The 27457-nt window shown below is 32.5% G+C and overlaps 6 protein-coding genes across 11 annotated transcripts; 4 read left to right on the top strand and 2 right to left on the bottom strand.

Annotated features, from left to right (window-relative positions):
• Positions 1-123: 123 nt before the first annotated feature.
• LOC136779155 (GATOR2 complex protein WDR24-like) lies at positions 124-2712 on the top strand. 4 transcript variants are annotated; one of them, XM_066736570.1, is made up of 3 exons: positions 124-384; positions 593-1300; positions 1538-2712. In XM_066736570.1, the coding sequence occupies exons 1-3, from the start codon at positions 312-314 to the stop codon at positions 2383-2385; spliced, it is 1629 nt and encodes a 542-aa protein (XP_066592667.1). In that variant the 5' UTR covers positions 124-311; the 3' UTR covers positions 2386-2712. The 4 variants fall into 4 exon arrangements, with proteins under 4 accessions (XP_066592667.1, XP_066592685.1, XP_066592676.1 ...); XM_066736588.1 differs by having other exon boundaries at positions 593-2082; positions 2195-2353; XM_066736579.1 differs by having other exon boundaries at positions 593-2082; positions 2157-2312.
• A 253-nt stretch (positions 2713-2965) lies between these two features.
• On the bottom strand, positions 2966-7339 carry AdSS (adenylosuccinate synthetase). Its single transcript, XM_066736655.1, has 7 exons — positions 7198-7339; positions 5756-5971; positions 4940-5042; positions 4231-4594; positions 3752-4144; positions 3420-3676; positions 2966-3287 (listed from the first exon to the last, which is right to left on the bottom strand). The coding sequence occupies exons 2-7, from the start codon at positions 5951-5953 to the stop codon at positions 3238-3240; spliced, it is 1365 nt and encodes a 454-aa protein (XP_066592752.1). The 5' UTR covers positions 5954-5971; positions 7198-7339; the 3' UTR covers positions 2966-3237.
• On the top strand, positions 5949-13228 carry LOC136779216 (putative nuclease HARBI1). The gene is made up of 4 exons (XM_066736689.1): positions 5949-6759; positions 11384-11525; positions 11617-11773; positions 11881-13228. Exons 2-4 carry the CDS (start codon positions 11387-11389, stop codon positions 12656-12658), a joined length of 1074 nt encoding a protein of 357 aa, XP_066592786.1. The 5' UTR covers positions 5949-6759; positions 11384-11386; the 3' UTR covers positions 12659-13228.
• Positions 8325-10906, bottom strand: LOC136779233 (protein max-like). The gene is made up of 4 exons (XM_066736713.1): positions 10349-10906; positions 10178-10237; positions 9877-10111; positions 8325-9791 (listed from the first exon to the last, which is right to left on the bottom strand). Exons 1-4 carry the CDS (start codon positions 10385-10387, stop codon positions 9610-9612), a joined length of 516 nt encoding a protein of 171 aa, XP_066592810.1. The 5' UTR covers positions 10388-10906; the 3' UTR covers positions 8325-9609.
• A 6609-nt stretch (positions 13229-19837) lies between the features above and the next one.
• LOC136779174 (SET domain-containing protein SmydA-8-like) lies at positions 19838-27447 on the top strand. 2 transcript variants are annotated; one of them, XM_066736610.1, is made up of 5 exons: positions 19838-19862; positions 25461-25992; positions 26094-26468; positions 26578-26913; positions 27125-27447. In XM_066736610.1, exons 2-5 carry the CDS (start codon positions 25565-25567, stop codon positions 27432-27434), a joined length of 1449 nt encoding a protein of 482 aa, XP_066592707.1. In that variant the 5' UTR covers positions 19838-19862; positions 25461-25564; the 3' UTR covers positions 27435-27447. The 2 variants fall into 2 exon arrangements, with proteins under 2 accessions (XP_066592707.1, XP_066592698.1); XM_066736601.1 differs by lacking the exon at positions 19838-19862 and having other exon boundaries at positions 25429-25992.
• On the top strand, positions 22014-25288 carry SMSr (Sphingomyelin synthase related). Of its 2 annotated transcripts, none has more exons than XM_066736677.1 (6): positions 22014-22251; positions 22590-22919; positions 22991-23316; positions 23393-23536; positions 23695-23849; positions 23920-25288. In XM_066736677.1, the coding sequence occupies exons 2-6, from the start codon at positions 22614-22616 to the stop codon at positions 24318-24320; spliced, it is 1332 nt and encodes a 443-aa protein (XP_066592774.1). In that variant the 5' UTR covers positions 22014-22251; positions 22590-22613; the 3' UTR covers positions 24321-25288. The 2 variants fall into 2 exon arrangements, with proteins under 2 accessions (XP_066592774.1, XP_066592765.1); XM_066736668.1 differs by having other exon boundaries at positions 22015-22251; positions 22586-22919; positions 23920-25286.
• Positions 27448-27457: the final 10 nt, after the last annotated feature.

The raw sequence follows: 27457 nt of genomic DNA on the forward strand, positions 1-27457 counted from the left end.
AACAATTCGCTCAGGAACTCGAGGGGCAGCTCCTGAAGTATACCGAAGCTGACCGAAGCTCAGCGAAGAAGGCCGAAAAATGCGCACCAACACTTCACAGTTGTTCACGCACTTCACCGGACGTAAATCACGTACATACCGACCGAATGGTCCGAATGGCGCACAGAAGTGACTGAAAGTTGCATCTTTGTATACATTTTTTTTTTTTGTAAATCTGTGATAATTTGAATTCTATTACTTGTAAAACAAAGGAATTTAATTATATAATTTATTGAATTTCAACCTCAGTTTGACGTATATAAATATATATAATGAGTAGAAAAAAGTTACGAGTAAAATGCTCGAGCTTAAATGAAGATAATAATTCTTTCCGAGAGAAAGAAGGTATAATCTAATAATTATTAAAAATTAGTTATAATTTCTGTGTGACTTTCGACGCAAGACTTTATCGAGTTCCTGATAATTGCTTTAAAATTTTTGTGATTCTTCTGTACTAACATATGATTTAATTTATATCGTGTTTTCCTTAACCTATATAATTGTACATTATAATAATTATAACACTAAATAAACTTAGCATTCTTTTTATCAGGTTCATCAAAGACTGCCTACAACTATAAGATTTGTAATCAAGATGCTGTTGCTGTGACAGCATTCGTCAATACTTACCAGCCAAAATTCAGTACCCCGATCAGAAATAAAGATAATATTCAAAATGCTAAAAATTCTCCAGAGCATGAATATGGTCACAGTCCAGTATCTCTTCCTCTTACACAAGATGGAACCAATGAAGTAGTTTGGGATTGGCAAAATTCTTTACCTAGCACTGTTAACAACAGGGGGAGCTTTTCATCTGACACACCTAAAAGAAGAAAACTATTACAAAAGAAACGAAATTCTAATTCACCATTGCTTTATAAACCACCTAAGAGAAAACTAGTAAAAGAGAAGGAGATGGAAAGCATGGGCCAGTGGAAAGCTGAGTTACAGGCTTTATCTGAAAAAGTTAAAACAATACAAGAGACAGAGGATATTAATATTTGTAATGATAGGAACTTAAAAGAAAACAGTAATGGAACTGAATTGATAGTGGATGTAAATGTATATAATAGTGATAATAGCACAAAAATGGATTCAAATACAGATGACAGCACTTCTCAAAAAGAGAGTGCTGATTATAGTGAGTTATTTGATGATTCTATTGATGAGTCCATGATGATTTGTAGTCAAGAAATAGAATCAAAATTTCAATCGTGCGCAATTGCTGATGCCTGTATCATTACTAATAATTACACATATGGTAATAATAAAGTCTTATCAGATACTACAAAAAATGAGATACAGTGTAATATGGTAGTAAACAGCTATGCTTCGAGCAAGTTACCAGCCTTGCAGATGCTTGGTTTATGTAACAGATCAATGATAAAAACTAATAAGCTGACAAGTGTAGTAACCAATTTAACAAGCAATGGTTTAGAAAATCCAAAAAAAGATACTGAAGCTGCTTACCATAATAATAATATAATTAATATTTCAGAGCAAACATCTTGTGTGCAAAAGATCAAAAGCGAGAAAAGTAATTCTATTTTATTGGATTTCCCAGATGATTCGTTTGATGACTGTTTAGCAAATTGTATCGAAGATGATAAATTAACACCAAAAACCATTAAAAGTACTTATAATTTCAAAAATGAAGAGTGTTCAAATATGTTATCCGAAGCAAATAAATTTCATTCATCCAATGTAACACAAAAATGTAATATGTCAAATAAGTTTGCAAAATCATTTGTTCACTCAAAAAAAAACCAAGAAGATAGCCACCTTATCGACATTACAAACGGAAATATTACCGTTCAACCAAACAGCATTACAAATAAAATTGTACCACAAACAGATCCAATTCATACCTCGCTTATGGAGAATAGAAAATTTTTTAAAACCAAATGCCTGTCAGATTCTTACTTTGCTCAAAACAATCATGCTAATAATAAAGACAAATTTGGAGGAGTAAAATCTTCGATGAATAAAAATTTACCAGTAAAAGGTCTGATTAGAGCTCAGTCAAATTCGAATATTCAGTCAGTAAGTACAAATGCTTCAATCAAGTTTTCTTCAAAAACTACAACATCTAGTTTAAGCGGACTTCAAATCAACAGATTAAACAAAAAAGAGGATAACATTAATGTTCAAGCAGGTCGTAATATAGAGAGTCATGAGCCAACCAAAAATTCCCAAACTGTTCATTGCACTCCTGAGGAAATTGAAAAGAAAAGATTAGAAGCAAAGATGAAATTGGAAGCAAAAAAAAGACAAGCTAGTGCATCAAATGTTAACAATTTGGTAAATTCTAAATTAATAAAAAAATCTATACAAAGGTTTGGTTGAGGATGTTGGAGAGAGAAAGAAACAAACAAAAGCCAACAAATTTCGTACAGGAGGAAAATAAATATTTTTGGTTTTTAAATTTATACAATACTATTTTAGTATCAAGAAAGTGTTGTTATATATTAACTTTATGTGTTATTTCCTCTTCTACATGTTTTAAGATCAGACTTCTATTAAGCACCATTATTCTTTGTAATTTCGATAATAGCAGAGAAATACACAAGTGATAACAGCTGTAATAAATTAAATGTTAAAATAGTTTTTTTTATATCTTATTTTCTAAGAATTTTTTTCCTTTTATAAAATATTTCCATGCTATTTGTGTACATATTTAAATGTTAAAATTACTCATATTCAAGATATGTAATTTAGATAAGAACAAATAATTTTTAAGCAATAATTAATACATAACACATTTTATTAAGTATTTTTGTACAGTAACAATAATTGAGTTAAACATAAAATAGAACATTTTACAGAAACACTTGATAATTAGTCTATTGGAATCTAATGCAGTAGCTATTAAATGACTAAATTCTCATTATTACTTACAGTACATTTATTAAGATATGTAATTAAATAACTTGAAATATAATACTATTTTATTGAAAACTTATAATTAAAAATTCACAAAATTTGTGCGCATCTGCCATGAATAGCAAGTAAGGTATTCAACAGAGCAAGCCTTTGAGAAATTATAATTTAAAATTCCGGTGTTAATAGATTAAACACGAAACAGTTGTAGTAAATTTGTTCCTCTCCCGGTAAAGGAGACGCGGATGATTAAAAGTAATAATACATTAAGCGTTATGTACGTTTATCAAACGGTTCATTGTTGATAATGATGCTTTGTCAAAGAGCAATGACACTTTCACGACCAGCACCCACACCTATCCATTTGACTACAGCACAAAACAAAAAGTAATGTTGACATTATTAATAATATCCTTAAATTTTCAAAGAGAGAATAAAGTAAAATTAAGACTATTAAAAAAAATATATATTTTCACATTATTTTAATTGTATTAACATACCTGGTATATTTAAATGCTCCTCTATTAGCTGTATATATTTTCTTGCATTGGTCGGCAGTTTATCTAAAGAGCGCACTCCTTCGGTATTTGAACTCCAGCCGTCCAATTTTTCATATATCGCTTCGACTTTAGATAATTCAGATGTGCTACTTGGAAAATAATTGATTTCTTTCCCATTTAATTGATAGGCGATACATACTTTAATCTCCGACAACGTATCCAAGATATCCAATTTCGTCAAGCATAGAGAAGTATACCTTTGCAGAAAAGAATAGTTATGAATGACGTCTAAAAATTTCACTCATATCCTAATTATTTTAGTATTTTCTTACCCATTAACCATGGCTGTGAATTTAAGGACTGCCAAATCCAACCAGCCGCATCTTCTTTTCCGTTTAGTCGTTACACCAACCTCATGGCCTCGCTTTTGCAGCAGCTCACCTGTAGCATCTAACAGCTCAGTTGGAAATGGCCCATCGCCAACTCTTGTAGTATACGCTTTTACAACGCCAATAACTTCACCAATTGTACTTGGAGGTAACCCAAGCCCAGTACTCACACCTCCTATACTACAATTGGAGCTGGTTACGTATGGGTAAGTACCAAAATCAATATCCAACATTGCAGCATTGGCACCTTCAACCAACACCTTTTTGCCTTCTTGTAAAGCATTGTGCAAATACTGAACAGTCTCTTTAACATAAGGTCTGATTCGTTCTGCAAATCTGTAAAAGAATATATCTGCTTATAGTAAAAACGAAATTTATATTATGGAGCTTTTTAAATCTGTTAAACAAAACAGATAGCGCACCCTTTATACCGCTCGAGCTCTTGCTCGACGTCCACATGTAATGCTGGAAACATTTTTTGATACGAAGTAACCAATGTTTTAAATTTTTCGGAGAATTTATCAAAGTCACCGAGAAGATCGCCAATTCTTAGACCATTTCGAGCAGCTTTGCTAGAATACGTGGGTCCTATGCCTTTTTTTGTTGTACCCAAGGATTGAGTTCCTTTCTCCAATTCTTGCAATCCATCCACCTGTTGATGAAAATCGAAGACAATGTGGGCCCGATCTGATATTATAAGACGTTCTTTCCAATCTTTGAGTCCTTTGGCTTCATTTTTCTCCAATTCCTCGAATAGACCAGGTATATGAATGACCACACCATTTCCTGTAAAGTAAATATCACTTGCTATCATGGACATAGATTTATAATTAAGACATAATAGAGCTGAAATAATAAGCCTATTTGTAGTAGTATTATAGCACATAACTCATAAACAATATTCAAAAATTGAAGTATTGATAGACTGATAAATGATTAACACCTACAGTCTCAAAATTAAATGACGTATAAAAAACATTATTTGATATTAGACTTAACTTTCCAAATAGAAAGACTTTCAAATTTTGTGTAAAGAAATGTAAAACATTATTAATCACATTAAAACTTGATAGCTATATCTGAAGCTGGCCTCATGTGTTCTCTGTTTATCTAATCTTAAAGTAATATTACCTATTACTGATTTGCATCTGGGATTGATTATACCACTAGGCAGAAGATGAAAGTCGAATTCAGCACCATCTACAACTACTGTATGACCAGCATTATTTCCTCCCTGTGGAATTACAGTAATTTTTCAAGAATAGATCTTATCTCTAATTGATTATAGTGAAATTGACAAAACAAAAATAAAAACCTTTATATTTTGTTACTATTATTACTGACTTTTATAAATAAACAACTCAAGGCAAATCATAAATGCAATAGCATACATAAATTTTGCTTAGTTATCCTTTTCATTTAAAAAGAAAATATTATGAAATGTTTCCTTTATACAAGTATGTAGAGATTAATTTGAAGATATCACTTTCAATTATGACATGATATAGAGATATATGTGTTTTAAAAATATATTATACTGTGTTATCTTGAGATTATATAATTGAACCATATAGTAATAAATGACTTAATGTTGAGGAAAGAAAAGACGAATGAAATTGAACTTGAGTGTAGAACATTATAGATGAAATGTAATAAAAACTGTAAAATAAGTAGACTTGTATACAGTGGTGGATATCCTGAAATTGGCAGATTTTTGGTAATTAAAATTGTGCATGTATGTATTAGATAGTGTGTGATTGAATTATAGGGCAAAATACATATAATAACAGTTATATAGTATAAAAATATAGGCAAGAATTGCGATGGTTTGAGTTTGCAGTGAGAGACCAATATAAGACTGATAGGACTATTATTGCGAAAGATTAAATGATTTATACGTAAGGACAATCATAAGAATAAATAGTAAGATAAAACGCACACACACACCTGACATCTGCATACAATATCAGCATCGGTAGCTAACATATCCACTACTTTTCCTTTGCCTTCATCACCCCATTGTGCACCAAGAACAACCGTGACCTTGGATAGAGCACCGCTCGAGGACATTCTCTGCTTCTTTCGTGGAGACGTTAGCGTAGTACAAGTTCCATTTGTTTGCTGATTCGAATGCTGCTGCTGCATCCTCGTCGTCTCTAGTCTCTGCACACAAGTATCGTATATCGATATTTACAAATTTCTAGGTTACCAACCAGAAATGAGCATCCGCTGGCATCCGCCAACGACCGGGGCAATACGGACAAGACCGACGGGACAGACAGACGGGACTCACGAGAGACACGAGACTTGACGAGACATAAGTCATAGGACTATGGGATAATGGGAATTAGGTGGGGTAGGGTAGGAGGTAGTAGTAACTATTGAGTTAAAGTGTTATATATAGGCCTTATTCTATAAACAACAGTAAGCTCAAATTTCAATTTGGTAATTATTTAAAATAAGGAGCCATCTAACATCGTATTAAAGGATGAAGCGAGGCATTGGCTATTAGTTAAGACGCATATAATCATTGCGAAACGGTTTCGTTTATAAATTCGGGGCAGTTTTCCAAATCAACCATCTGATACAAGTATACAGTTTGTGTGACACGCACTGTATAATTCGTTTCATTGGTCACAGCCATACGTAAACGTCCACAGATACGGTGGATGGACAACGGAATGGAAACGAGTCTGAGGCGTCTGAGCGGCTGCAACTGAAGTAACTGAACAACCATGAGTTAAAATAGTTTAATTCATTTAACGGAAACTATTTTTTAACTTAAGTTTAATAAGTTAGACCTCGGTTAAAAAGATTGGTTGAGAAACGGGGATGAGATGTAACCAAATTCTGTGATTGTAAATTATCATTGTGCACTGGACATTACGATACTCGTAAGCACTCGTATTCTGCCCCGTATTCTGTAGCTTTAACGGCAATTTTCGGTACCGGTAAGAGTCAGAAAACGATATATATTTGCATTTATCATTACACGTAGTGGTTTATGCTGTCAACTTTACCCTAACGATACGAAAATTTGTTGGTAAGAGATACAGAATTGCCCTACTGCGGTAGTACTTCATAGTAGTCAAGAGATACTATACACACAGGTGGTGCGTACTACACGCGCGGGAGTTGTGATAAATGATGTCGAATTAGATTGAATTAGTCGTAAAATCATAAACCTCGTGACAAGGAGTGAACGGTTCTATCTTTATATTATTCAGGGCCGATTCTTTCACTTATTGGTAGAGGTGTTGGTATATTTATCTGTTCGGTAAAACTTGAAAATGAATAGAATTCACTATGGTTCGTAATCTTTACCTAACCATTTTATTTGACCAATAGGTTGAAAAATTTGGCTACAACTTTATTATAGCTTTACTTACTGTCCTTTCTGCCAAAGTACTGCTCCTCTCTACCCTGTTTGCTGCGTGTTCTGGTTTGTGTTACACCACAATCAACCGCAATATCTTGTGACTTGCATTGCATATAGTTGATATGATAAGAGGGTTAGGATGAGGGAGGAGATTCGTCACGACTTAACCAGAATTAGTTCCACGATTCGCTCATTTTCCCACTCCGGTAAAAGTCAGCTTTTGTCGCGAGCGCCAGAAAACGAAGCGGAGAAAATGAAAACAAGCTCTCACGGACACGTGCTGCCTGTACGTGTCAAATGTATGAGCATGTTTGACAATGTGTGTGATAGTATGGTGAGGTAAGGGGTTTATTTTCATCGCCACTCGCAACTTTAACATAAATGTATTCCAAAATATAAAGAAAAACGATGATAAGCTTAACGCTGTTTCAGCTTAGACTAAGTTTGCTTCAATTTTTTTAGTATAATGCTTAGCTCGGTCATCGTTTTAACTCAGTGTCCGATTGAATCCCGAGTTTATATCCGTTAAATTACAAAATTCATGACAAATTTGTACTTTTCCATCTAGCCTGACTTGGATGAGGCTCCTAAATGCGTCAAGGACGCCAATAGCGGCGATGTCCTAACATTCACTGTGGAAAATTAACTCATCGACCTTTTAGTTAACTTTTCTCTATGCATACTTCCTGTCTGCTATAATTCTTATTACTGCACCATAGCAATAAAACGATGATTTTTCCAACAGACTGAATTCCAAAATAGCTGAAACCACTTGAAATTTCTATAAGATTTGTCTCATATTAACATATACAAAAATTTCAATACTTTTCATAAATTCAAATGATTACAGAATGCAGTTCTATATGTAAACTTTATCTTTTGCCTCATTAGACTACTACATTTTCTCCCATTGCATCTAAAATTTATATAATACATTTTTTCTTCTATTATACAGACTTGGTGTCTTATCATCACCATAAATAATGAAGTCTATGCTTCAATCATGGAAATTTTTTTTCATAGTAGCATATCTCAGGAGATAAAAGATAAGGTTGAATAAATATCAATGATGATGTTTAATTTATATTTCTTAAAACACAAGTGCACTAGAATGTTTGTAATATATCAAAATCAGTATTAAAATGTAAAATGATAAATATCAATTTATTCGCTCAAGATTTTTAACAAATTGTTCAACTAGGATATAATTATATCCTGATTAAGAAGATACTCTAGAAGCATACATATCTGTTAAACATAAATTTCATACTGATAGGCAGCACGAATTTAGAATGCCAAAAATATACACAGTTTAGCAATATCACCTAATGTTTCTGTTGGAAGGTATCCTGAAGGTCGTTTAATGATAATACTAAGTCCCATTACAATCAATAAAATGGTTTTTGATGTATAATTATTTTTACATACAATGTCTGGTACAGCCAGCACTACACTTTCAGATTTCATAAATTAAATTAATAATTGTTGGACTCTACAAATACAATCAATTATTGATTCCACTATCATTTACTAGAGTCTAAACTTTTCTGATTCACCTTCCTCAATATATTTTTAAAATTTAAATAAAAAATCTTTTCTTTTCAAGGTTTTAATTTCTGTTTTACTGTAAGTATTGACATTGCCAACACTGGTAGCATAAAAATGAGCTTTCATTACTATGAATAATCAAAAAAGTGTAGACCCCCTGAAGTGCTTAACTGGTTAAACTTGTGTTACAACATTGGGTGCATTCAGCTAAGATAACAGTTGCGGAACTCTGTGTGTGTGTGTGAGTGTTGAGTAATTCTTCTTAAACTCCTACTTCTATTAGGTAAAATTGTGGGATCTAACAGTAGTAGCCAATAACATACACTGCTCCCTTAACAGTTGACTGAATTGAATGCACCCATTTGTGTGATATTGTATCAATTTGGTAAAACTGCTGCATATAGAAAAACCTTAAAAAAAAATTCTCTACATTGAAAATCTTCTAATCAATTTTGATCAGATTTTAGGAAAATCATGAGACGACCCAGAGGAATTTATCCTACAAAACATTTTGGTGTTACTGTCACACCCTGTACAGTAAGCTAACTTTGAATATACTGAGAAATGTTGTTTTCGATTCTAATCTATTTGCACATCTTTTATACACTGATCTATCCTTCAAAGTGAGTTACACACTATGCTTAGAATAGTTATATTTCTTAATATATATTACTTTAACAGTTTAACTACACCTTTCAAATGCATTATTTGCATTTACTTTAACATAATATTTCTAATGCAATGCTTTAAAATATGGAACTTAGCTAGTTACTTAAATAATTACTTACTTTATATATAGATGCAAATTAAATATACAGTATAATAATCCATTTTTTTTCTTTATAAAAAATTAAAGATTTTTCTCAATGCTAACTCAATGATGTAAGCCAGCAACTTTTAATTTTTTTGGCTGGCGTATGGCTCTTCCAGTTTCACTGTCTGATGACTCTGATTCTGTATCATTGAAATTACCCACACTTACTGAATCAGACTTTGATACTTCGCATGTTTCAGCGGCAAAATTACCAGTTACTTTTGCCTTTTCCAAAGTTCTTACTATTATAAGATTTCACCAGAAAAAAAAAATAATATTAATCTCTAAAATAAATAACTTAAACATATCTCGTCTGTATAAACATACCTTGAGATTCTAATAAACTATTTTGTCGCTTTAGATCATCAATATCTTGTTGATGAGACATGTTCTTCCGACGCATAAATTGTATATATTCTGCAGCCTTTTTTAAAATTTGTGCTCTACTTGCAACCTTTTCTCCTTGTAATGCAGGAACAGAATCTCTAAGACTAGAAAAACTGTCTTTGATATGATCTCGACGCTTACGTTCCAGAGCATTATGATGCGCTCGCTTCTCGGCCTAAGAATGAAATATTTACATACTTTCATAAAGATCCAACTTAAAAGTAATGTGTACCATTGATACCTGTGAATAATACTGCGTGTTATTTGAGTGTCTCTGCCTAGAATCCGAATCATCGCCTTCCTACAATAACAAATCGATGACGATTACAGTTCTTTAGTAACACTACTACTACCAGCAATATTCATAATCATAATAAAATATTTTATAATTCATTGATAGATAATAACTTACATCGCTCTCAATATCTATGTCCCTATCATCGTCACTCATTTTTAATTTTATTGAGTTATTTATACAGTAAACAATCTTTTAACCTCCAACTTAACCTCTTCTTTCTATTTCTTGTTATATGTTACTCCACTCCACTCATCAATTACTGATCACACTTTTACTCTTCTTAAGCCTCTCAGGGCCCATGCACGACACGCATAGCCCATAGGAGTCATAAGGACGCACAGTGTCGCACACTCTCGCAAGTTGCAGAGGCCACCTTCCGGCTGCGTTCAGTTTCACGCATATACGGACGGGTCTTTTCCTAATAGCGGAGCAGCGTTGTCAAGTGTAGTATAATTTTCCTATTGCGTAGTATCCTTAGGATACTACGCTACAGTTTCTGTTCCCTGCGGGATCCTACGCTATAGTTTCTGTTCACTGCGGGATCCTACGCTACAGTTTCTGTCCTTGCGGGATACACGGAGCGTTTCCGTTTTGCAATCGGATTGGAAGCGAATTGATTTAGCCGCAGGGGTGCAAACGAGACGAAAGATCTGACGAAAAGTTCCCTAGACTCTAATCCAAACCTTCCGATAACCATAATCGGATTTCGGATTCAGATTGAGGAATTGGTGGGGGTAGCTAGATTTGAATTCAGCTATTGAAAATTTGTCGTGTTTTTAAATTAAAGCGGTGAGTAGAAATAATAGACATTCACTAAACGTAAAATGATAATAAATTTCTAATAGTGAGAATATACGTAATAGCATAATGTATATCCTATAATATTTAGAAATTTATCATAAAATTTATTCTGAATATTTGACACACAATTCATTCTTTGAGTAAAAATATTGATCTAGAAAAAAATTAATTCTTAACAGAACCAATTACCAAAAAATTGATTTTCAACTTACTTTTAGTGAAGTATGCTTTTAGAGGCCGTAACCATTTACTAAGTTTAATTACAGATGTATAAAAACAATTCTTAATGATTAAGAAGTATTATTTAAAATTATATTTTTTTACATAACATTTAAATACTTATTTTAGAGCATGGATCATTTACACACATGGACTACAATATTTGATGATGACGAAGAAGTTATTGAAGACATTATGACATATGACAGGGAAAATCATTTACGGATTGAGGAATTTTATACCAACATAGCATTAAACTATTCGTTAACAGGTGATATCGGAATAAAATTTTCCTTTAATTATATTTAAAATATATTTAAAATTGTATTGTATAACTAAAATGTTACTATATATTTGTATAGATTTCAAGTCTCACTTTCGTTTATTCAGAACCACTTTTGAAACTGTTTTGGAGAAAATTGGGCTATGTATAGTAAGCAGGACTGGACACCCTAAAGTAAATCCTGATAAACAACTCGCAATGACTCTCTGGGTTTTGGGGAATCAAGAGGTTTATAGGTAAATTAATAAATGATACAATGCTATCATCATATTAATAATTTTCTTAAACATAAAGAAAGTCTACAACTATATAGTAGGGTTACCTGTATTTTTCTGTAATGCAGATCTGTTGCTGACCGGTTTGGTGTAAGCAAAGCCACGCTATGGGATTGCGTTTTTAATGTGGCTTTTGTTTTACAAAACCATGTTAAAGAATATATTAAATGGCCAGAACAGCAGCAAATTTTTCGGAATCAATATAAATTCATGGCAATTGATAATTTTCCTGGAGTAGTTGGGGCAATAGATGGATGTCATATTCCAATCAGTGCTCCAAGTGATAATCCAAATAGTTACATTAATAGAAAAGGTTTTTATTCTATGGTGCTGCAAGGTATTTGTAACCATCGAATGAAATTCATTGATGTCTTTGCTGGATTTTGTGGAAGTGTGCACGATAGTCGCGTGTGGAATCGTAGTGAAATCAAACAATTAATTGATAGGAATGTGGGTCTATATTTTCCACAAAATACACACATAATTGGTGATTCGGCTTACCCATTATCGACATATTTGTTAACTCCGTATAAAGATAATGGGCACTTAAACCAAATACAAATGAACTATAACAGAAAATTATCAAAAACGAGGATAATTATCGAAAGGACTTTTGGAGTATTAAAAGGTCGATTTAGAAAATTACATTTCGTGTATATGTACAATAGCGACATGATTCCACTACTAATTTTAGCTAGCTGTATTTTACATAATATATGCATTGATCACGAGGATGATCCATTTGATGTAGATTTAAATAATAATGGAGACTTGCATAATGAAATACATAATATTTTTTCAGACGCAGTGGAGAAAAGAGAGATAATTGCTAATTTGATAAATTGATTCTTAAATCTCATTTACTATCATCTTCTTATTCTACTTTTGATTCTTCGAGCACTAGCAAAGGGTTAATAAAAATAATGTTATATATTATAACAATCAGAGTATAATGCAGAACTTATCTTACATTTTAAGTACTATTAACTATTATTAGCATTACTCATCGTTAAAGTTTAAGTTAATTTATGGTTTTGTTGAAACTTTCATGTTTTTAGGAAGTGTGTTTCTAAATTTATGCCTGCAGGTCCTATTGGTAATATCTAGAACCAGTTTATCATTGTTTAAGCATTATATTAATTGAATGGTTGAAAAAAATATGATAACAATATTCACTTAAGATACTCCGAAACATATATGTAAGAAAATGTTTATCTTTACCTACTCTAACAATTAAGGATACCAATAATGATAAAAGGCTTTGAAAAGGTCTTACGCAAAAATCGAATACTTTGTTTTCAATCTATGCTTTAGCGTTGAAATAATGGTTTCTGTATATGCATTTAGTACTAAAACATTTATTTTAATCTTTGTAATATAATAAAATCATTTATGGAATAAACGTAATCTGTAGTAAGCAACACTTAATTATAAATCTAATTATGAAACTTTCATCATGTAAACTATTAATATACACAGTAACGACTAAACAAATATTTACAATAGTTTAAACATGTCCATATTTGTAAATAAAATTTTAAAACTTTATAACGCTTAATTTCATATTCAACCAAATGTTTAATGTTTCACTTTTCTTCATTGGCTTCAGCTTCTATTGTTTTCTAAAGAGCAATAAAATATATAAAACAAAAATTATTTAAAAAAATAACCATTATCAATGAAAAGGTTGATTATTTATGTTGATGTTCTTACTTACAGCACTTTTTTTATAAAGCGATAACACTTCTTTCTTAATCCTCATGTTTTCTATATGATGTTTCTCCCTTTGTGCATAAATTTTCTCTAATAAGGATTGATTATTTGTTGATCGCCTTTTTCGCACACTACGTTCTATATTTTTGGACTGGCAATGACATTTACTTGGTATAGTGTTACTAGGGCTCACTTCACAATCAATGATCTCTGCAATTATATCTCTTGAATCAGTTTTATTTAATTGACAATTATATCCACTAGTACTAGAAGCTAATGCAATTGGCGATATCTCTGGTGAATGCTCCAATAAACCTTGCATGGTTTCATAAAAGAACCATGTTTTATTACCCTCTCCTGTTTGGCTTTTTTTTTCTTTAATATATTTAAACTTTTGTTTAAGATTTTTCCACTTTGTACAGCATTGCTCAAAATTCACTTTGTAGCCGTGGCTTTTTAATTTCTCAGCTATACTTAGCCATAAACGCTTTTGGTAGCAATTTTTTTCACTTAGTATGTATTTCTTCTCACTTATTTCGTGTAAAAGGAGTTTTGTAGCACTTATATTCCAATGAAAATGCTGAAAATTTATGCTCTCCATATTTGAAAGGTTATTGGCCAGATCCATCTAAAAAGAAGTAAATAATATTAGTGCTGATATTATAGAAAATTCGACTTAGATCTTATTTTTCTTAGCTAAATATTATAATTTTTATTTAGTTAATTTTACACTTATTTAATTATGCTATTACTCGCATATTCTAACTTTATTAAAAATTTATTATCATCTTACGTTTAGTGAATGTCTATTATTACTACTCACCGCTCTGATTTAAAAACACGATAAATTTTCAATAGCTAAATTCAAATCTAGCTCCCCCCACCATTTCCTCAATCTGAATCCGAAATCCGATTATGGTTATCGGAAGGTTTGGATTAGAATCTAGGGAACTTTTCATCGGATCTTTCGTCTCGTTTGCACCCCTGCGGCTAAATCAATTCGCATTCAATCCGATTGTAAAACGGAAACGCTCACGTTTTGGCCATTAATCTTGAGTATTCTTGAGTCTTGGCGAGGGGAAGTTAGAATCAGAGGGGCGAGGGGATTTCTAGGGAGTTTGTCCGTAGCTGTCAAATGGCGCGATTAACCCTCAATTTTATATCATCAACAAAAATAATATTTTCGGAAAACGATTGTGGAAAAGAAGGAAGGATTTTAATAAATAACAGAGAAGACAAAATATATAGGATGAGTATAAATTAATAAAAAAAATGAAAATTATTGTGAATTTTTAAGAAAATATACTTTGTGGTTATTTTATTTTTGTTACAGTTGAAATCCGGTTATGATGACTTTCAATTAAGGAAAAAAGTAATTATAGACTAATAAATGAAAAAGTATTAAAATATGAAGCACTTCTCTGTATGGCCCAGTCATTTCAATAATTGTGACTTAATGTTATAATAGTGAATGTGTAAGCGATTAGTGCATATACAACAAACTCTTATTGTAAATTTAATAATCTTGTATGACAATGTTTTAATTGCTATTATTTTAAATTAAAGCTAGTTTAATTAACATATTTTTATTTCATCCCTTTCTCAAAATTCTAAACACATGGTAATTACCTATTCTTATAGTAGTCATATATTCGTTAAATTACATACAAAATTACAACTGTTTTATATTTGTAAAGCATAGCTGTTTGTTGCAATGATTTTTATTATTCAATGTGAGACAAATCGCATTTTGTTTAGGTAAATGTCTTATTTATCCGCCACATCCTTCCATATCTTATGCGACATTTATTTGACTCCGTTGCACTATTTTCTTCCAGTCTATATCATATAACATTAATTTTCTAATCATTTATACATACACACAGATCTAATAATACTGCTGATCTGCAATTATTTTTGTAATTGTTGAAATGATTGTTAAACCATTATCTTGTTTAATTTGTAAAATGGACATTTGAATGATGCTATTAAAATTTGGCAACTTTTCTGCGAGATATGTTCTGATAATATTTGTGAAGATAAAGTTCTTTAAAAGGTATATGTATACTGCTGAGTTCATCTTGTTTTCAGCTTTAAATAGTTTTCCAACTACACGCATGGATATCTATTTTGAATATAGAATACATATTTCATTACATCTATTATGATATTGTTAAGATTGATAGAAAGATATCAATTCTTTGAAAATGATATATTATATATCTAGTAACTGGATTAATTAAGGTTTTAGAACAGATAAATTTCACAAACAAATAGGACTAACAAAATATGTATTATATATTGAGGAAGGATATCCAAATGTGAATTATTTGAAGCTAAAAGCAAGATAAATTCAGCAGTATCCTTAAATGTATTGGAGAACAACATCCTCTCAAATTTAAAGAGAAGATATCCTATGGAAGAGATGCCAAACATTATAAGTAAAATAATTCAAGTGTCCATTCTTCAACTTTAATAGAACAATGGTTTACCAATCATCTTGACATTTATAAGATTAATTAGTCAATAGAATAGGTATATTTGAGTGTATATAAAAATAGCAAAAAATTAATCGTATATTTTGAAAACTAAAAGAAAGAACTAACAAGGCAAATAAATGTTACATAAGATATGGAAGGATGTGGCGGATAAATAAGACATTTACCTAAACAAAATGCGATTTGTCTCACATTGAATAATAAAAATCATTGCAACAAACAGCTATGCTTTACAAATATAAAACAGTTGTAATTTTGTATGTAATTTAACGAATATATGACTACTACAAGAATAAGTAATTACCATGTGTGTTTAGAATTTTGAGAAAGGGATGAAATAAAAATATGTTAATTAAACTAGCTTTAATTTAAAATAATAGCAATTAAAACATTGTCATACAAGATTATTAAATTTACAATAAGAGTTTGTTGTATATGCACTAATCGCTTACACATTCACTATTATAACATTAAGTCACAATTATTGAAATGACTGGGCCGTACAGAAATGCTTAATGTATTAATACTTTTTCATTTATTGGTCTGTAATTACTTTTTTCCTTAATTGAAAGTCATCATAACCGGATTTCAACTGTAACAAAAAAAAAATAACCACAAAGTATATTTTCTTAAAAATTCACAATAATTTTCATTTTTTATATTAATTTATACTCATCTGATATATTTTGTCTTCTCTGTTGTTTATTAAAATCCTTCCTTCTTTTCCACAATCGTTTTCCGAAAATATTATTTTTGTTGATGATACAAAATTGAGGGTTAATCGCGCCATTTGACAGCTACGTACAAACTCCCTAGAAATCCCCTCGCCCCTCTGATTCTAACTACACAACGCCACGACGCAAGATTAATGGCCAAAACACGTCCGAAAGCAGTAAGCACTGAGAGCTTATTATTATACCTAAAACACTATACTTCGTTTCTTCTCTGTGAATCACACTTACTATACATTTTGCGTGGTATATTCAATTCTCGCCAACAAACTATACAGCGTAGTATCTTCCAACATGGCGGACTTGGCAACGCTGAACTGAATACACCCCTAGTCAGAAATTAAGAGCGAGATTCGCTCATGCCATCGGCGGGCGGCGGCATCGGCCGCTGTCCGTCGTATTTACTCCTGTTCCGTTTCCGCTCCGCACTCCGCAGCATCAATCATAGTAATCCTCGCCTGTGCTTTAGGGTAATTCTGTAACTTTTTAACGACAAATTTTTTATATCGTTAAGCAGGGAAGTTAACGATAAATATCGGTATTTGGTGAGCGGGAAATTGATTCCTTTACTTTACAATTTGGCTAACTTCACTCTGTACTTTACATCGAAAACGATATATGTACTACACTATAGCTGAACACACACGATTCAATGGTACATACTAGATTGTCCGAAAACTTTTGTAGAAGTGAGTCGACTACCTATATGACTAGTGAATATGGCCGAAATCTAGTAATATATTGCTATAATGTCGTAAGGCATTTATTGTAGTATTCATTTAGATATCAAGATGAGAAAAAGATAATTGAATAATCTTCAAGATAACGTCAATTTAAAGAAGCAGAAGAAAAAACTGCAAAATAAATGTAATTAAGAAAAACTATGGATCTTAGATAAGTAAAAACGTTTGAATAATTTAAAGTATTTATATATTGAATTTACTAGTGTTACTTTGTGGAAATATATTTTGTACAAATATGATTTAGGTGTTTGTGGCTTTCGCAAAGGATTAAAGAAATGCAGCATAAATGTTTATCAGAATAATAATGAGAGACGAGACAAAAATGACTGATAAGTGTAATTAAAATATTCATGCGTACTTTATTGACATATATGTCATCTGGTATAACTTTTACTGCTACGATGTCCATATTAATTATGATTTTATGATGAGAAACGCATGGGTCAAAGAAGGCAATACTTCTTACAAGGTAAATGTAAACAATTTGCAAATGTATTATACTTTCAATTTCAAATATAAAACTGTGTCTTAACTGTTTAGTTGATTAATTATTTAGATATTACTTTTATCGCTGGAATGATATCTTGCTCATATCTACGATGAGCAGAAATAAGAAGATATGAAGGACTTTCGACTAATCCCATCCATGTAAATTGCTTCCTTTGGCACAGAGTTTATGGTTAGTAATCGCAAGGTATATGTAATTTTTATTACAGTGTTTATTAATTCAAAGTTACTTTTAATTTGCTTAGCTTAATGAGTTTATATATTAAATATGGTCTGCTTTGGTTTTTCAGATATTACTGAGCGACTGAAGTGGAACTTTTATCAAATAACCTATTCAAGGATTATAATAAATATATAGAGTATGGATATATATATAATTATTAATAATCATACGATGCAAGATTTGTACAGATGACAAGTGTCTTTATAACAGTGATTTTGCAATACTTAATTAGAACAAGTTCAAGCAAAGTTAAATTATACAAGTTAATATTGAAATTTTATCATTTTCACTATTATTAAATATATTTAATAGATATACAATATGCAGGGCGTACCACTTAAAATGCTCCAGAACATAGATACAAAAAGACGCGTACCTCTTCAACTATAAGAGATATTCAATGTTTGCACAGGACTTTTTCGAAACCTTTTGTTATTTGCTTCCAAAAGGGTCATATGAAAAAATTGAATATCTCTTATAATTAACGCAATACACGCTTTTTGTATCTATGCTCTGGAGCATTTTAAGTGGTACGCCCTGCATATTGTATATCTATTAAATATATTTAATAATAGTGAAAATGATAAAATTTCAATATTAACTTGTATAATTTAACTTTGCTTGAACTTGTTCTAATTAAGTATTGCAAAATCACTGTTATAAAGACACTTGTCATCTGTACAAATCTTGCATCGTATGATTATTAATAATTATATATATATCCATACTCTATATATTTATTATAATCCTTGAATAGGTTATTTGATAAAAGTTCCACTTCAGTCGCTCAGTAATATCTGAAAAACCAAAGCAGACCATATTTAATATATAAACTCATTAAGCTAAGCAAATTAAAAGTAACTTTGAATTAATAAACACTGTAATAAAAATTACATATACCTTGCGATTACTAACCATAAACTCTGTGCCAAAGGAAGCAATTTACATGGATGGGATTAGTCGAAAGTCCTTCATATCTTCTTATTTCTGCTCATCGTAGATATGAGCAAGATATCATTCCAGCGATAAAAGTAATATCTAAATAATTAATCAACTAAACAGTTAAGACACAGTTTTATATTTGAAATTGAAAGTATAATACATTTGCAAATTGTTTACATTTACCTTGTAAGAAGTATTGCCTTCTTTGACCCATGCGTTTCTCATCATAAAATCATAATTAATATGGACATCGTAGCAGTAAAAGTTATACCAGATGACATATATGTCAATAAAGTACGCATGAATATTTTAATTACACTTATCAGTCATTTTTGTCTCGTCTCTCATTATTATTCTGATAAACATTTATGCTGCATTTCTTTAATCCTTTGCGAAAGCCACAAACACCTAAATCATATTTGTACAAAATATATTTCCACAAAGTAACACTAGTAAATTCAATATATAAATACTTTAAATTATTCAAACGTTTTTACTTATCTAAGATCCATAGTTTTTCTTAATTACATTTATTTTGCAGTTTTTTCTTCTGCTTCTTTAAATTGACGTTATCTTGAAGATTATTCAATTATCTTTTTCTCATCTTGATATCTAAATGAATACTACAATAAATGCCTTACGACATTATAGCAATATATTACTAGATTTCGGCCATATTCACTAGTCATATAGGTAGTCGACTCACTTCTACAAAAGTTTTCGGACAATCTAGTATGTACCGATTCAATTTCCCACTGTGTAAAAATTTTCATTAAAGTTACAGAATACGGGGTATGCAGACAGCGTTTAAAACAATTAAAACCCAAGCGTTGCTTCATTCAGATGGTTATTGGTTAAGCCCTTGTGCTATCTATCGAGTTTGCATTTCGTTTAGCAATTTAGCATGCATGTCGCGCGCCATAAATGAATTTTAGTTGATATTTATGCCAAGTTGCGCTACGCGAAATAATTAATAGTTGTATCATTTGTATGTCAAGCAAAAAATAACCTTATTGACCAAACATTTTACATATTATTATAGAAACTTCGTTTTTATTCTGTTATTAATTGTAATAACTTATTATTAACTATTCCTAAAAATATTCTGAAATGATTGGTTACAAAGTTAATATAAAAGTTTTGTGAAGAGGAATGGAACCTGGAACTATCAGTTTCATAAACAATTACCACCTGCAATACATCTTACGAGAAACTGTAAATAAAGCTGCATAAAATTAACAGCATTATCATATATTACGGAAGAAATAATAGCGACAATTTAGGTGAATTTGCTACGAAGAGTATATTCGGGGAAATTGATTCTGTTTAAAGCAATCTAAACCCAAAACAAACGTTATAAAGGGTCTGGACTTTACTAGCGGGAAAGGTTTTTCATATTACACGCCCCGGTATACTTGAAGTAGCCCTGAGACCTAAGCAATAAAACAACGATAATAAATGCAGTAAAACGGAGAAGCCTTTATATCCGTTACTCCAATAACTAACACAAATATTTATAAATTTCATATTTTTAAACAAACTTTTTTTAAATTATTATCAATAAATTGTTTGTATTATTAAGATAAAAATAATTGCCTCAATACGATATTATTTGGATATTTTTTTCTTTACTAGCTGAAAACTTTAGAACATAATTAATGTGAATAATAATTATCCGAAAAACATCGTACTTGTGTTTATTTTCACCTTAAAAATAGAACCAGTTTATTGGTAATAATTTAAAAAATATTTTAATAAAAATATGAAAAAATAAATTTATGTTAGTTATTAGAATATAATATGGATATATAAGTTCCTACGTTCTTAATGCGTTTATTGTCATTGTTTTATTGCTGGTATCAATGTGCTAGTTAGGTAAACCATGTGGTGTGACAAACCTTCCCCCCGCTAGCGAAGTTCAGACTCTTTAAAACCTTTGTTTTGGATTTAAACAGAATCAATTTCCCCGAGTATACTTTGGCCTGTATAGTTGAAAAGGGATAAAATTTGAACATTTATTTAAAAATTATTAAATATTCTGAAATCTTTGTTTATATGCATATATTTGATTTAAAATATCCTTTTTATACTTTTTTCCTATTCCTTTTATAAATCTCGCTGAGATGGGTTACTTGCATAGACACATAACGTATGATCGCTCCATTTATTCATTTATTAAGTATTTGAATATCTTAAATACGGGATTTTTAAAGAAAAATTACTCGGAACTTTTTTTCTTCAAATGACGTTAAGAGTACAGGGTTAAAATTACATACATTTCCTTAATATATGCGGAACACCTTGTACATTTTAAATTAATTAAGAGGAGCTGAAATGTTCCAATTTACATCTTTTTCACCCTTTCGCCGTTAGTCCATATCAGTCCATATTCTAGGAGTTCGAATTTTTGACATTTTTATTCCTTTCGGTAAACTTTTCTTGAAGTAAAACAAAATAAATTATGTTTATAAGTATTTTTTTAGAATATCTGCATTTTAACTTTAATTTGACCAAACTAGACCAGAAATCAAAAAGAAGCGCCGCACGTATCCAAATTTCTGTATAAATATGCATTTATTTTGCTATATAGTATAACCCCCTCTACTTGACTTTTCCCTGCTGCCCGGTCCCGTGTATGTAGCTAGTAGCTACATTATCTCCCGAACCCGAAGTTAATTGAGTTGAGGCCGTTGATTGAGGGCCCAAACCATATCAACTAACTTCACTTTATACTCTTCAGGCCATTGACGCCATTAACGGTCTGCCCCCCCCCCCCAACCTCCTTTTGAGTTCTGTCTGACGTCATTCGGAGACCATTTGTTCTCTCTCCCCCCTAATCTTCATAAGTTCGTTCATTCTCATTCCTTCTTAATTTCCTATAGCAAAAAGTAATGATGTATGATTCAGTCTCGATACACAATATTCGATGTAGTGAAATTTGTTTACTAATACTGCCAATGTGTGATTTTCTTTGACAGCAAAGGAATCTTAATTAAAATCTATAATGTTCCATAAACGCACTAATATATTGTGATAAGAGTAATTGATTGCTCAAATGAAATAATTTTATTATCCATTTAGGGTAAGTAACATTTGCTTCTTAATCTTCATATACAGGTTATGTGATTAAAATAATCTATTAATAGAAGATAAAAAACAATTATTTTAATTACTGTTTACTATTTATTACCATTATTACTATTATCTAGCTTCTATTTTATGCTGTTTTTCTGATAATACTTTTTAACCAAGTTTCTGTTACATATAATGGTAAAAAATTTTATCACAGGTGTATAACTTATCTAATATTTGATATGCATCAAAAGTTCAATAATCTTGTTTCAAGTTCTAATTAAACTCTTATCATTAATTCACGATTAGATAGTAATATGGAATTTTAAAATCTTTTATTTTAGGTAGAAAGTTTAATTAGTGAAAATAAAAATGCCTGATACAAAGAATGTGGCTGAATGGACGATAGAAGATGTAAAAACTTGGCTAGAAGAATCTGGTTACGGTGCATATGGGAATCTATTTGCTGGTCGGCACAAGATAGATGGGAAAGCACTATTAATGCTAAAAGAAGATGACTTAAAATCTGAAGGACTGAATATTATTGTACTTGGTGATATGAAAAGATTATACATCAGTATAAAACAACTGCAAAGAGAAAATCCTGTGGTATCATTGGAGCTTGGATATGTTGATTCATTTACTGCTCCCAATTTTTTTAATCATATTAGACATGATGTAAGTAGCTTATTTAATTGCTTTTGCTGATGCAGCCAGTTCAAATATTTAAACTTAAATTTCAATTTTAGATACCTCATGTTGGAAATAATGAAGGCTCTATAGAACAGGAATTTTATTCAGCTTCTGTGTCGGAAGATGGGCAAGCTTCTCACTTACCACCAGAAATTTGGAAGACTTTGATCAGTTTGGCATATCTATTTATTGTTACATGGATCACAGCCTTTGTGATGGTCATAGTGCACGATCGAGTACCTGACATGAAAAAATATCCTCCTTTACCAGATATTTTCTTGGACAATGTCCCTCATATACCATGGGCATTCGATATGTGCGAAGTTACTGGCACTGTTCTCTTTGCCATGTGGCTTGTTGTTCTTGTCTTTCATAAATATAGGTCAATATCTTGTTCACCATAGTTGTAAATACAGTCCATAAGCCATTTTTCTATCATTGATCTTTATTATAAATAGGTTTATTCTATTAAGAAGATTTTTTGCCCTTTCTGGTACAGTCTTCCTACTTAGATGTGTAACAATGTTAATAACTTCATTATCGGTGCCTGGTGCGCATTTGCAGTGCCAGCCTCGTAAAGGATCGGACGAAGATTGGACAACGTATGAATTAATGAGAGATCTCATGGTGTTTGGAGGAGCAGCGCATGTCATACGCCAAAGGCGTTGCTCCATACCCGCCATGAGATTTTACCTTTATACTAAAAGTAACGAGAAAACTTATATTTAATTTTCAATTCTGAAGAGAGTTTTATTTACAGCACAGCTTACGGTGAACTCTATAATAAAATTGCCATGGCCTATGTTATTTGGCGAGGAGCTGGTATGTCTATCCAAGGGGTAAGGACATGTGGGGATTATATGTTTAGCGGACATACCGTAGCACTGACAATGCTAAACTTTTTCATTACGGAATGTAAGCGATAAGCATATTGTTATCAGAAAAGATGATTTGTTTACTTAAATCTTGTTTTTTTTAATTATAGATACGTCAAGGCAGTTGTACTTCCTTCATACCTTTTCGTGGATGCTCAACATGTTTGGTATATTCTTTATTCTAGCTGCGCACGAACATTATTCCATCGATGTATTTGTAGCGTTCTATATAACGTCACGTTTGTTTTTATATTATCATACATTAGCAAACAATCAAGCTTTGATGCAACGTGACTCAAATCGGACTAAGATATGGTTTCCGTTATTTAGTTTCTTTGAATCATCCGTTGACGGCATTGTACCAAACGAGTATGAATCACCGTCAGTTATTATTTGTAACTTAATCTGTACTGGGAGGAACATAATACAGTATGCTCAATCTATTGTTTGCTTCCCTAAAACATGGCGTAGTATAAATGGTAGTGTTGGTAGCATAAAGAAAAATCACTGAGAAAACGATCAAATTCATAGTTCACGATACCAACAAATTTTTGTCAAAGAGATCACATGTAGTTTAAAAATCGAGTAATTGAGATGGAATATTTATTTTTTATAAACGGTATTCTGTCTTGTTAAGAATAAAAGTCGTAAATGATCATTATGATATTTCGAAGTAATCGAACGTTTACAATATTTGTTGCGCCATGGTACTGTTTTATGCATGTAAAGCATAAACGTAGGCAATCAAAAAGGTTTTTATGTTAAAAACATGAGAGCTATTACAATAAATATTTTGTACAAGCAAAAAATAGGTTACTACATAAAAATTGCAGATATGACTGATATTCTTAATACGGCAGTATTGTACATACTTTGTATAATACATACATATATAACTATGAGCGCCTGTGTATTGTGTATATGAGATTGAAGAAAATATTTGTACCGTCTTTTGAAACTCATGCGGAGAACAGTAATATATAAGTAATGATAAATAATACATAGAAACTCGCGAATATTTCATGATAGTATTTATATTATCCAAAGAGACTTTACTATCCTTTATCGGATTGATGCGATAAATAATTGTTTATCCTTTGAAGAGATTTTATATTAGTGTAGTATCTTATAGTTAATATATTTATTAAAATAGCCAAAAGATATCTTTATTTATAGTGCGTTGATAACGCTACAAATATTTCGAAAGAAGCTATTGTGGAATGTCGAAAACGTATCAAACAAATATATAAGTACACATATATATATTTGTAACGTTTGCACAGAAAAGAAAGTAATTTTCCAAATACTATAAATCTGACTAGATTATACATTCCTCTTCCAAACTTTGTTTAAAGTGGATAAAAATGATTTAGCCTTGTTTGTAAGATACGAGAACTACTAAGTTATCGAAGAATCTTTGTATCTACCTAAGATAATTTATTAAACGTGTCTCTCTTGTTGATTTTGTACAATAAAAAAAATACACTTTGTTACATGAACCATATTGTTTCTGCGCGCGATTTCTACTGCTTCGTTTATTTCCATTTTTTTTTTTTTTTTTTTTAATCAAGCAGCTTTCTTTTGCGCCTATAGCTTTCTAAGCAGAGAAATACTAGTGGACGCGCGTACTAAAATTAAACCTGGCCACCAGCGGTGGTCCACATTGCACCGAGATGCGAGATGTAAGAGCTAGAGTGGTGGATAAGAGTTCGTACAGCAGTAGTACTAGGTGTCGTGCATTTGAAAGCGAGAGCGATGAACATCGAGGAAGAGAAGAAAGACGGTGAATGTTCGATTTGTGGGAAAGAAGCGAGCCTGAGGTGCGGCGCCTGCAAGCAAGTCTTTTACTGCGATAAGGCTCATCAACGGGAGGATTGGAAGCGTCACAAGTCTCACTGCACCCGACCATGGGAAGTTCGCGAGAACGAAGAGCTCGGGAAACATTTAGTGGCATCGAGGGACCTGCGACCCGGCGAGATCGTAATTTGCGAGCCGCCATTGATATGGGGACCGGCACTCCATTCCGATCTGAGAAGCTGCGTTGGTTGTGGCAAAGCCTCCAGCGAAGCTAGATGCGAGCTCTGCATGTGGCCAGCGTGTTCGCACGACTGCGCCGGACTCTTGGACAAGAATAGGCACGGTGCCGAGTGCGCGTTTCTCCTGGCTACGAAAGTCATCCCCAGGTGAATTTAATCCTCTTACTCTATACATAGATATATGTTAACAATTACTCCAGCTTACTCCAACGAGTGTACCAACGCGCAACTGCGCGATTTCCTTTCAGATGCGACGTTCTGCTGGTCATCCGCTTGTTGATCCTGTGGCGCACGAAATCTAAGAAATGGGCCGTTTTGTCGAGCTTCGAGAGCCACGAGGAGTCCCGGGGCCCAGGAACAGAGGCCTACGACGAGACGCAAAATATAATCAACCATCTTGGGCCGATCGCGTCGATCGATCCGACGATAAGAGATATGATTGGAAAAATTTGTGGAATGATAGACGTGAATGCGGTGGAGAGCTTGCCCGATGGCACAGTTGCGTTTTACGAGACAGCTTGTCTCCTGGAGCATTCCTGTTTACCCAATACGAGGCATAGTTTTTCTTTGGATGAGAAAGGCAGGCCGCGTATCACAGTAAAAACGACCAGTGATATCGAGAAGTACTTGTTTGTTTATTCCTTAAACTATAGAGCTGGAAGATAGGGTGCTCGATCGGTGAGGTGGAGATGGAGATTTATAATTAATTACTGTATCTACGTTGTGTTTCAGGGGTGATCACCTGACCACTATGTATACGCACGCACTGTGGTCCACGAGGGTACGTCGAGAGCATCTTCGAGCCACGAAGTATTTCTTATGCAAATGCGCGAGGTGCGCGGATCCAACGGAACTGGGCACTCACCTGAGTAGCCTCAAGTGTCCTTGCAAGGATGGCTCAATTTTACCGAAGGATCCTTTAAACTTTGACACCGAGTGGTGTTGCGATCGATGCCCCGGTGTCTTGTCGAGCGTGGAAGTTGCTCAGCTGACGGATAGATTGGAGGAAGAAGTGGAGGAAGCATCGAAGCTCGCCAGGAAAGAAGTATTCTCAGATCTGTTGTCCAGGTAAATGTTGACTCCAACACCTTGTAAGACTTCGGATTTGTCATTATCGAGTCAACGTTTTCATCGACTTGTTTCGAGGAACGTTCAATAGATACAGTCTATCATTTTGGTTTCAATGCGGATGTAATAAGTATCGGTGAATAATATCGACTCGGTGAGGACAGAGCTTTAAATTAGACTAAAACACTAAGCATTATTTTTTGCTATTCAGACTGAGCTGTCTGCTGCACCGTAATCATCAGCACTGTATAGCAGTCGGCCATTCGCTGATACAATTGTTAGCCCCCGATGAGCCCATGAAGGCTGAGCTGTGCAAGGGCATTCTGGAGGTCGTGGACAAACTGGATCCACAGGGTGCAAGGTTGGCCCTTTACACTGCGATCGCATTGCGCGAATTGTCCAAGTGTCCGGGAGAAGACAGACAGTCTTTGTTGACTCGCGCAATGTTACTGTTAAAACCTGAACCGGCCAACAGTCCTGGAGGAAAATTGCTGAAATTAATAGAAATGGAACTATGCTAAAATATACTTGTGTACAAATGCCG

Source organism: Prorops nasuta, unplaced genomic scaffold (assembly GCF_024137725.1).
Source record: "Prorops nasuta isolate Cenicafe-Biocafe unplaced genomic scaffold, Cenicafe_Pnas_1.2 PNAS00002, whole genome shotgun sequence".
Classification (NCBI taxonomy): Eukaryota; Metazoa; Arthropoda; class Insecta; order Hymenoptera; family Bethylidae; genus Prorops; species Prorops nasuta.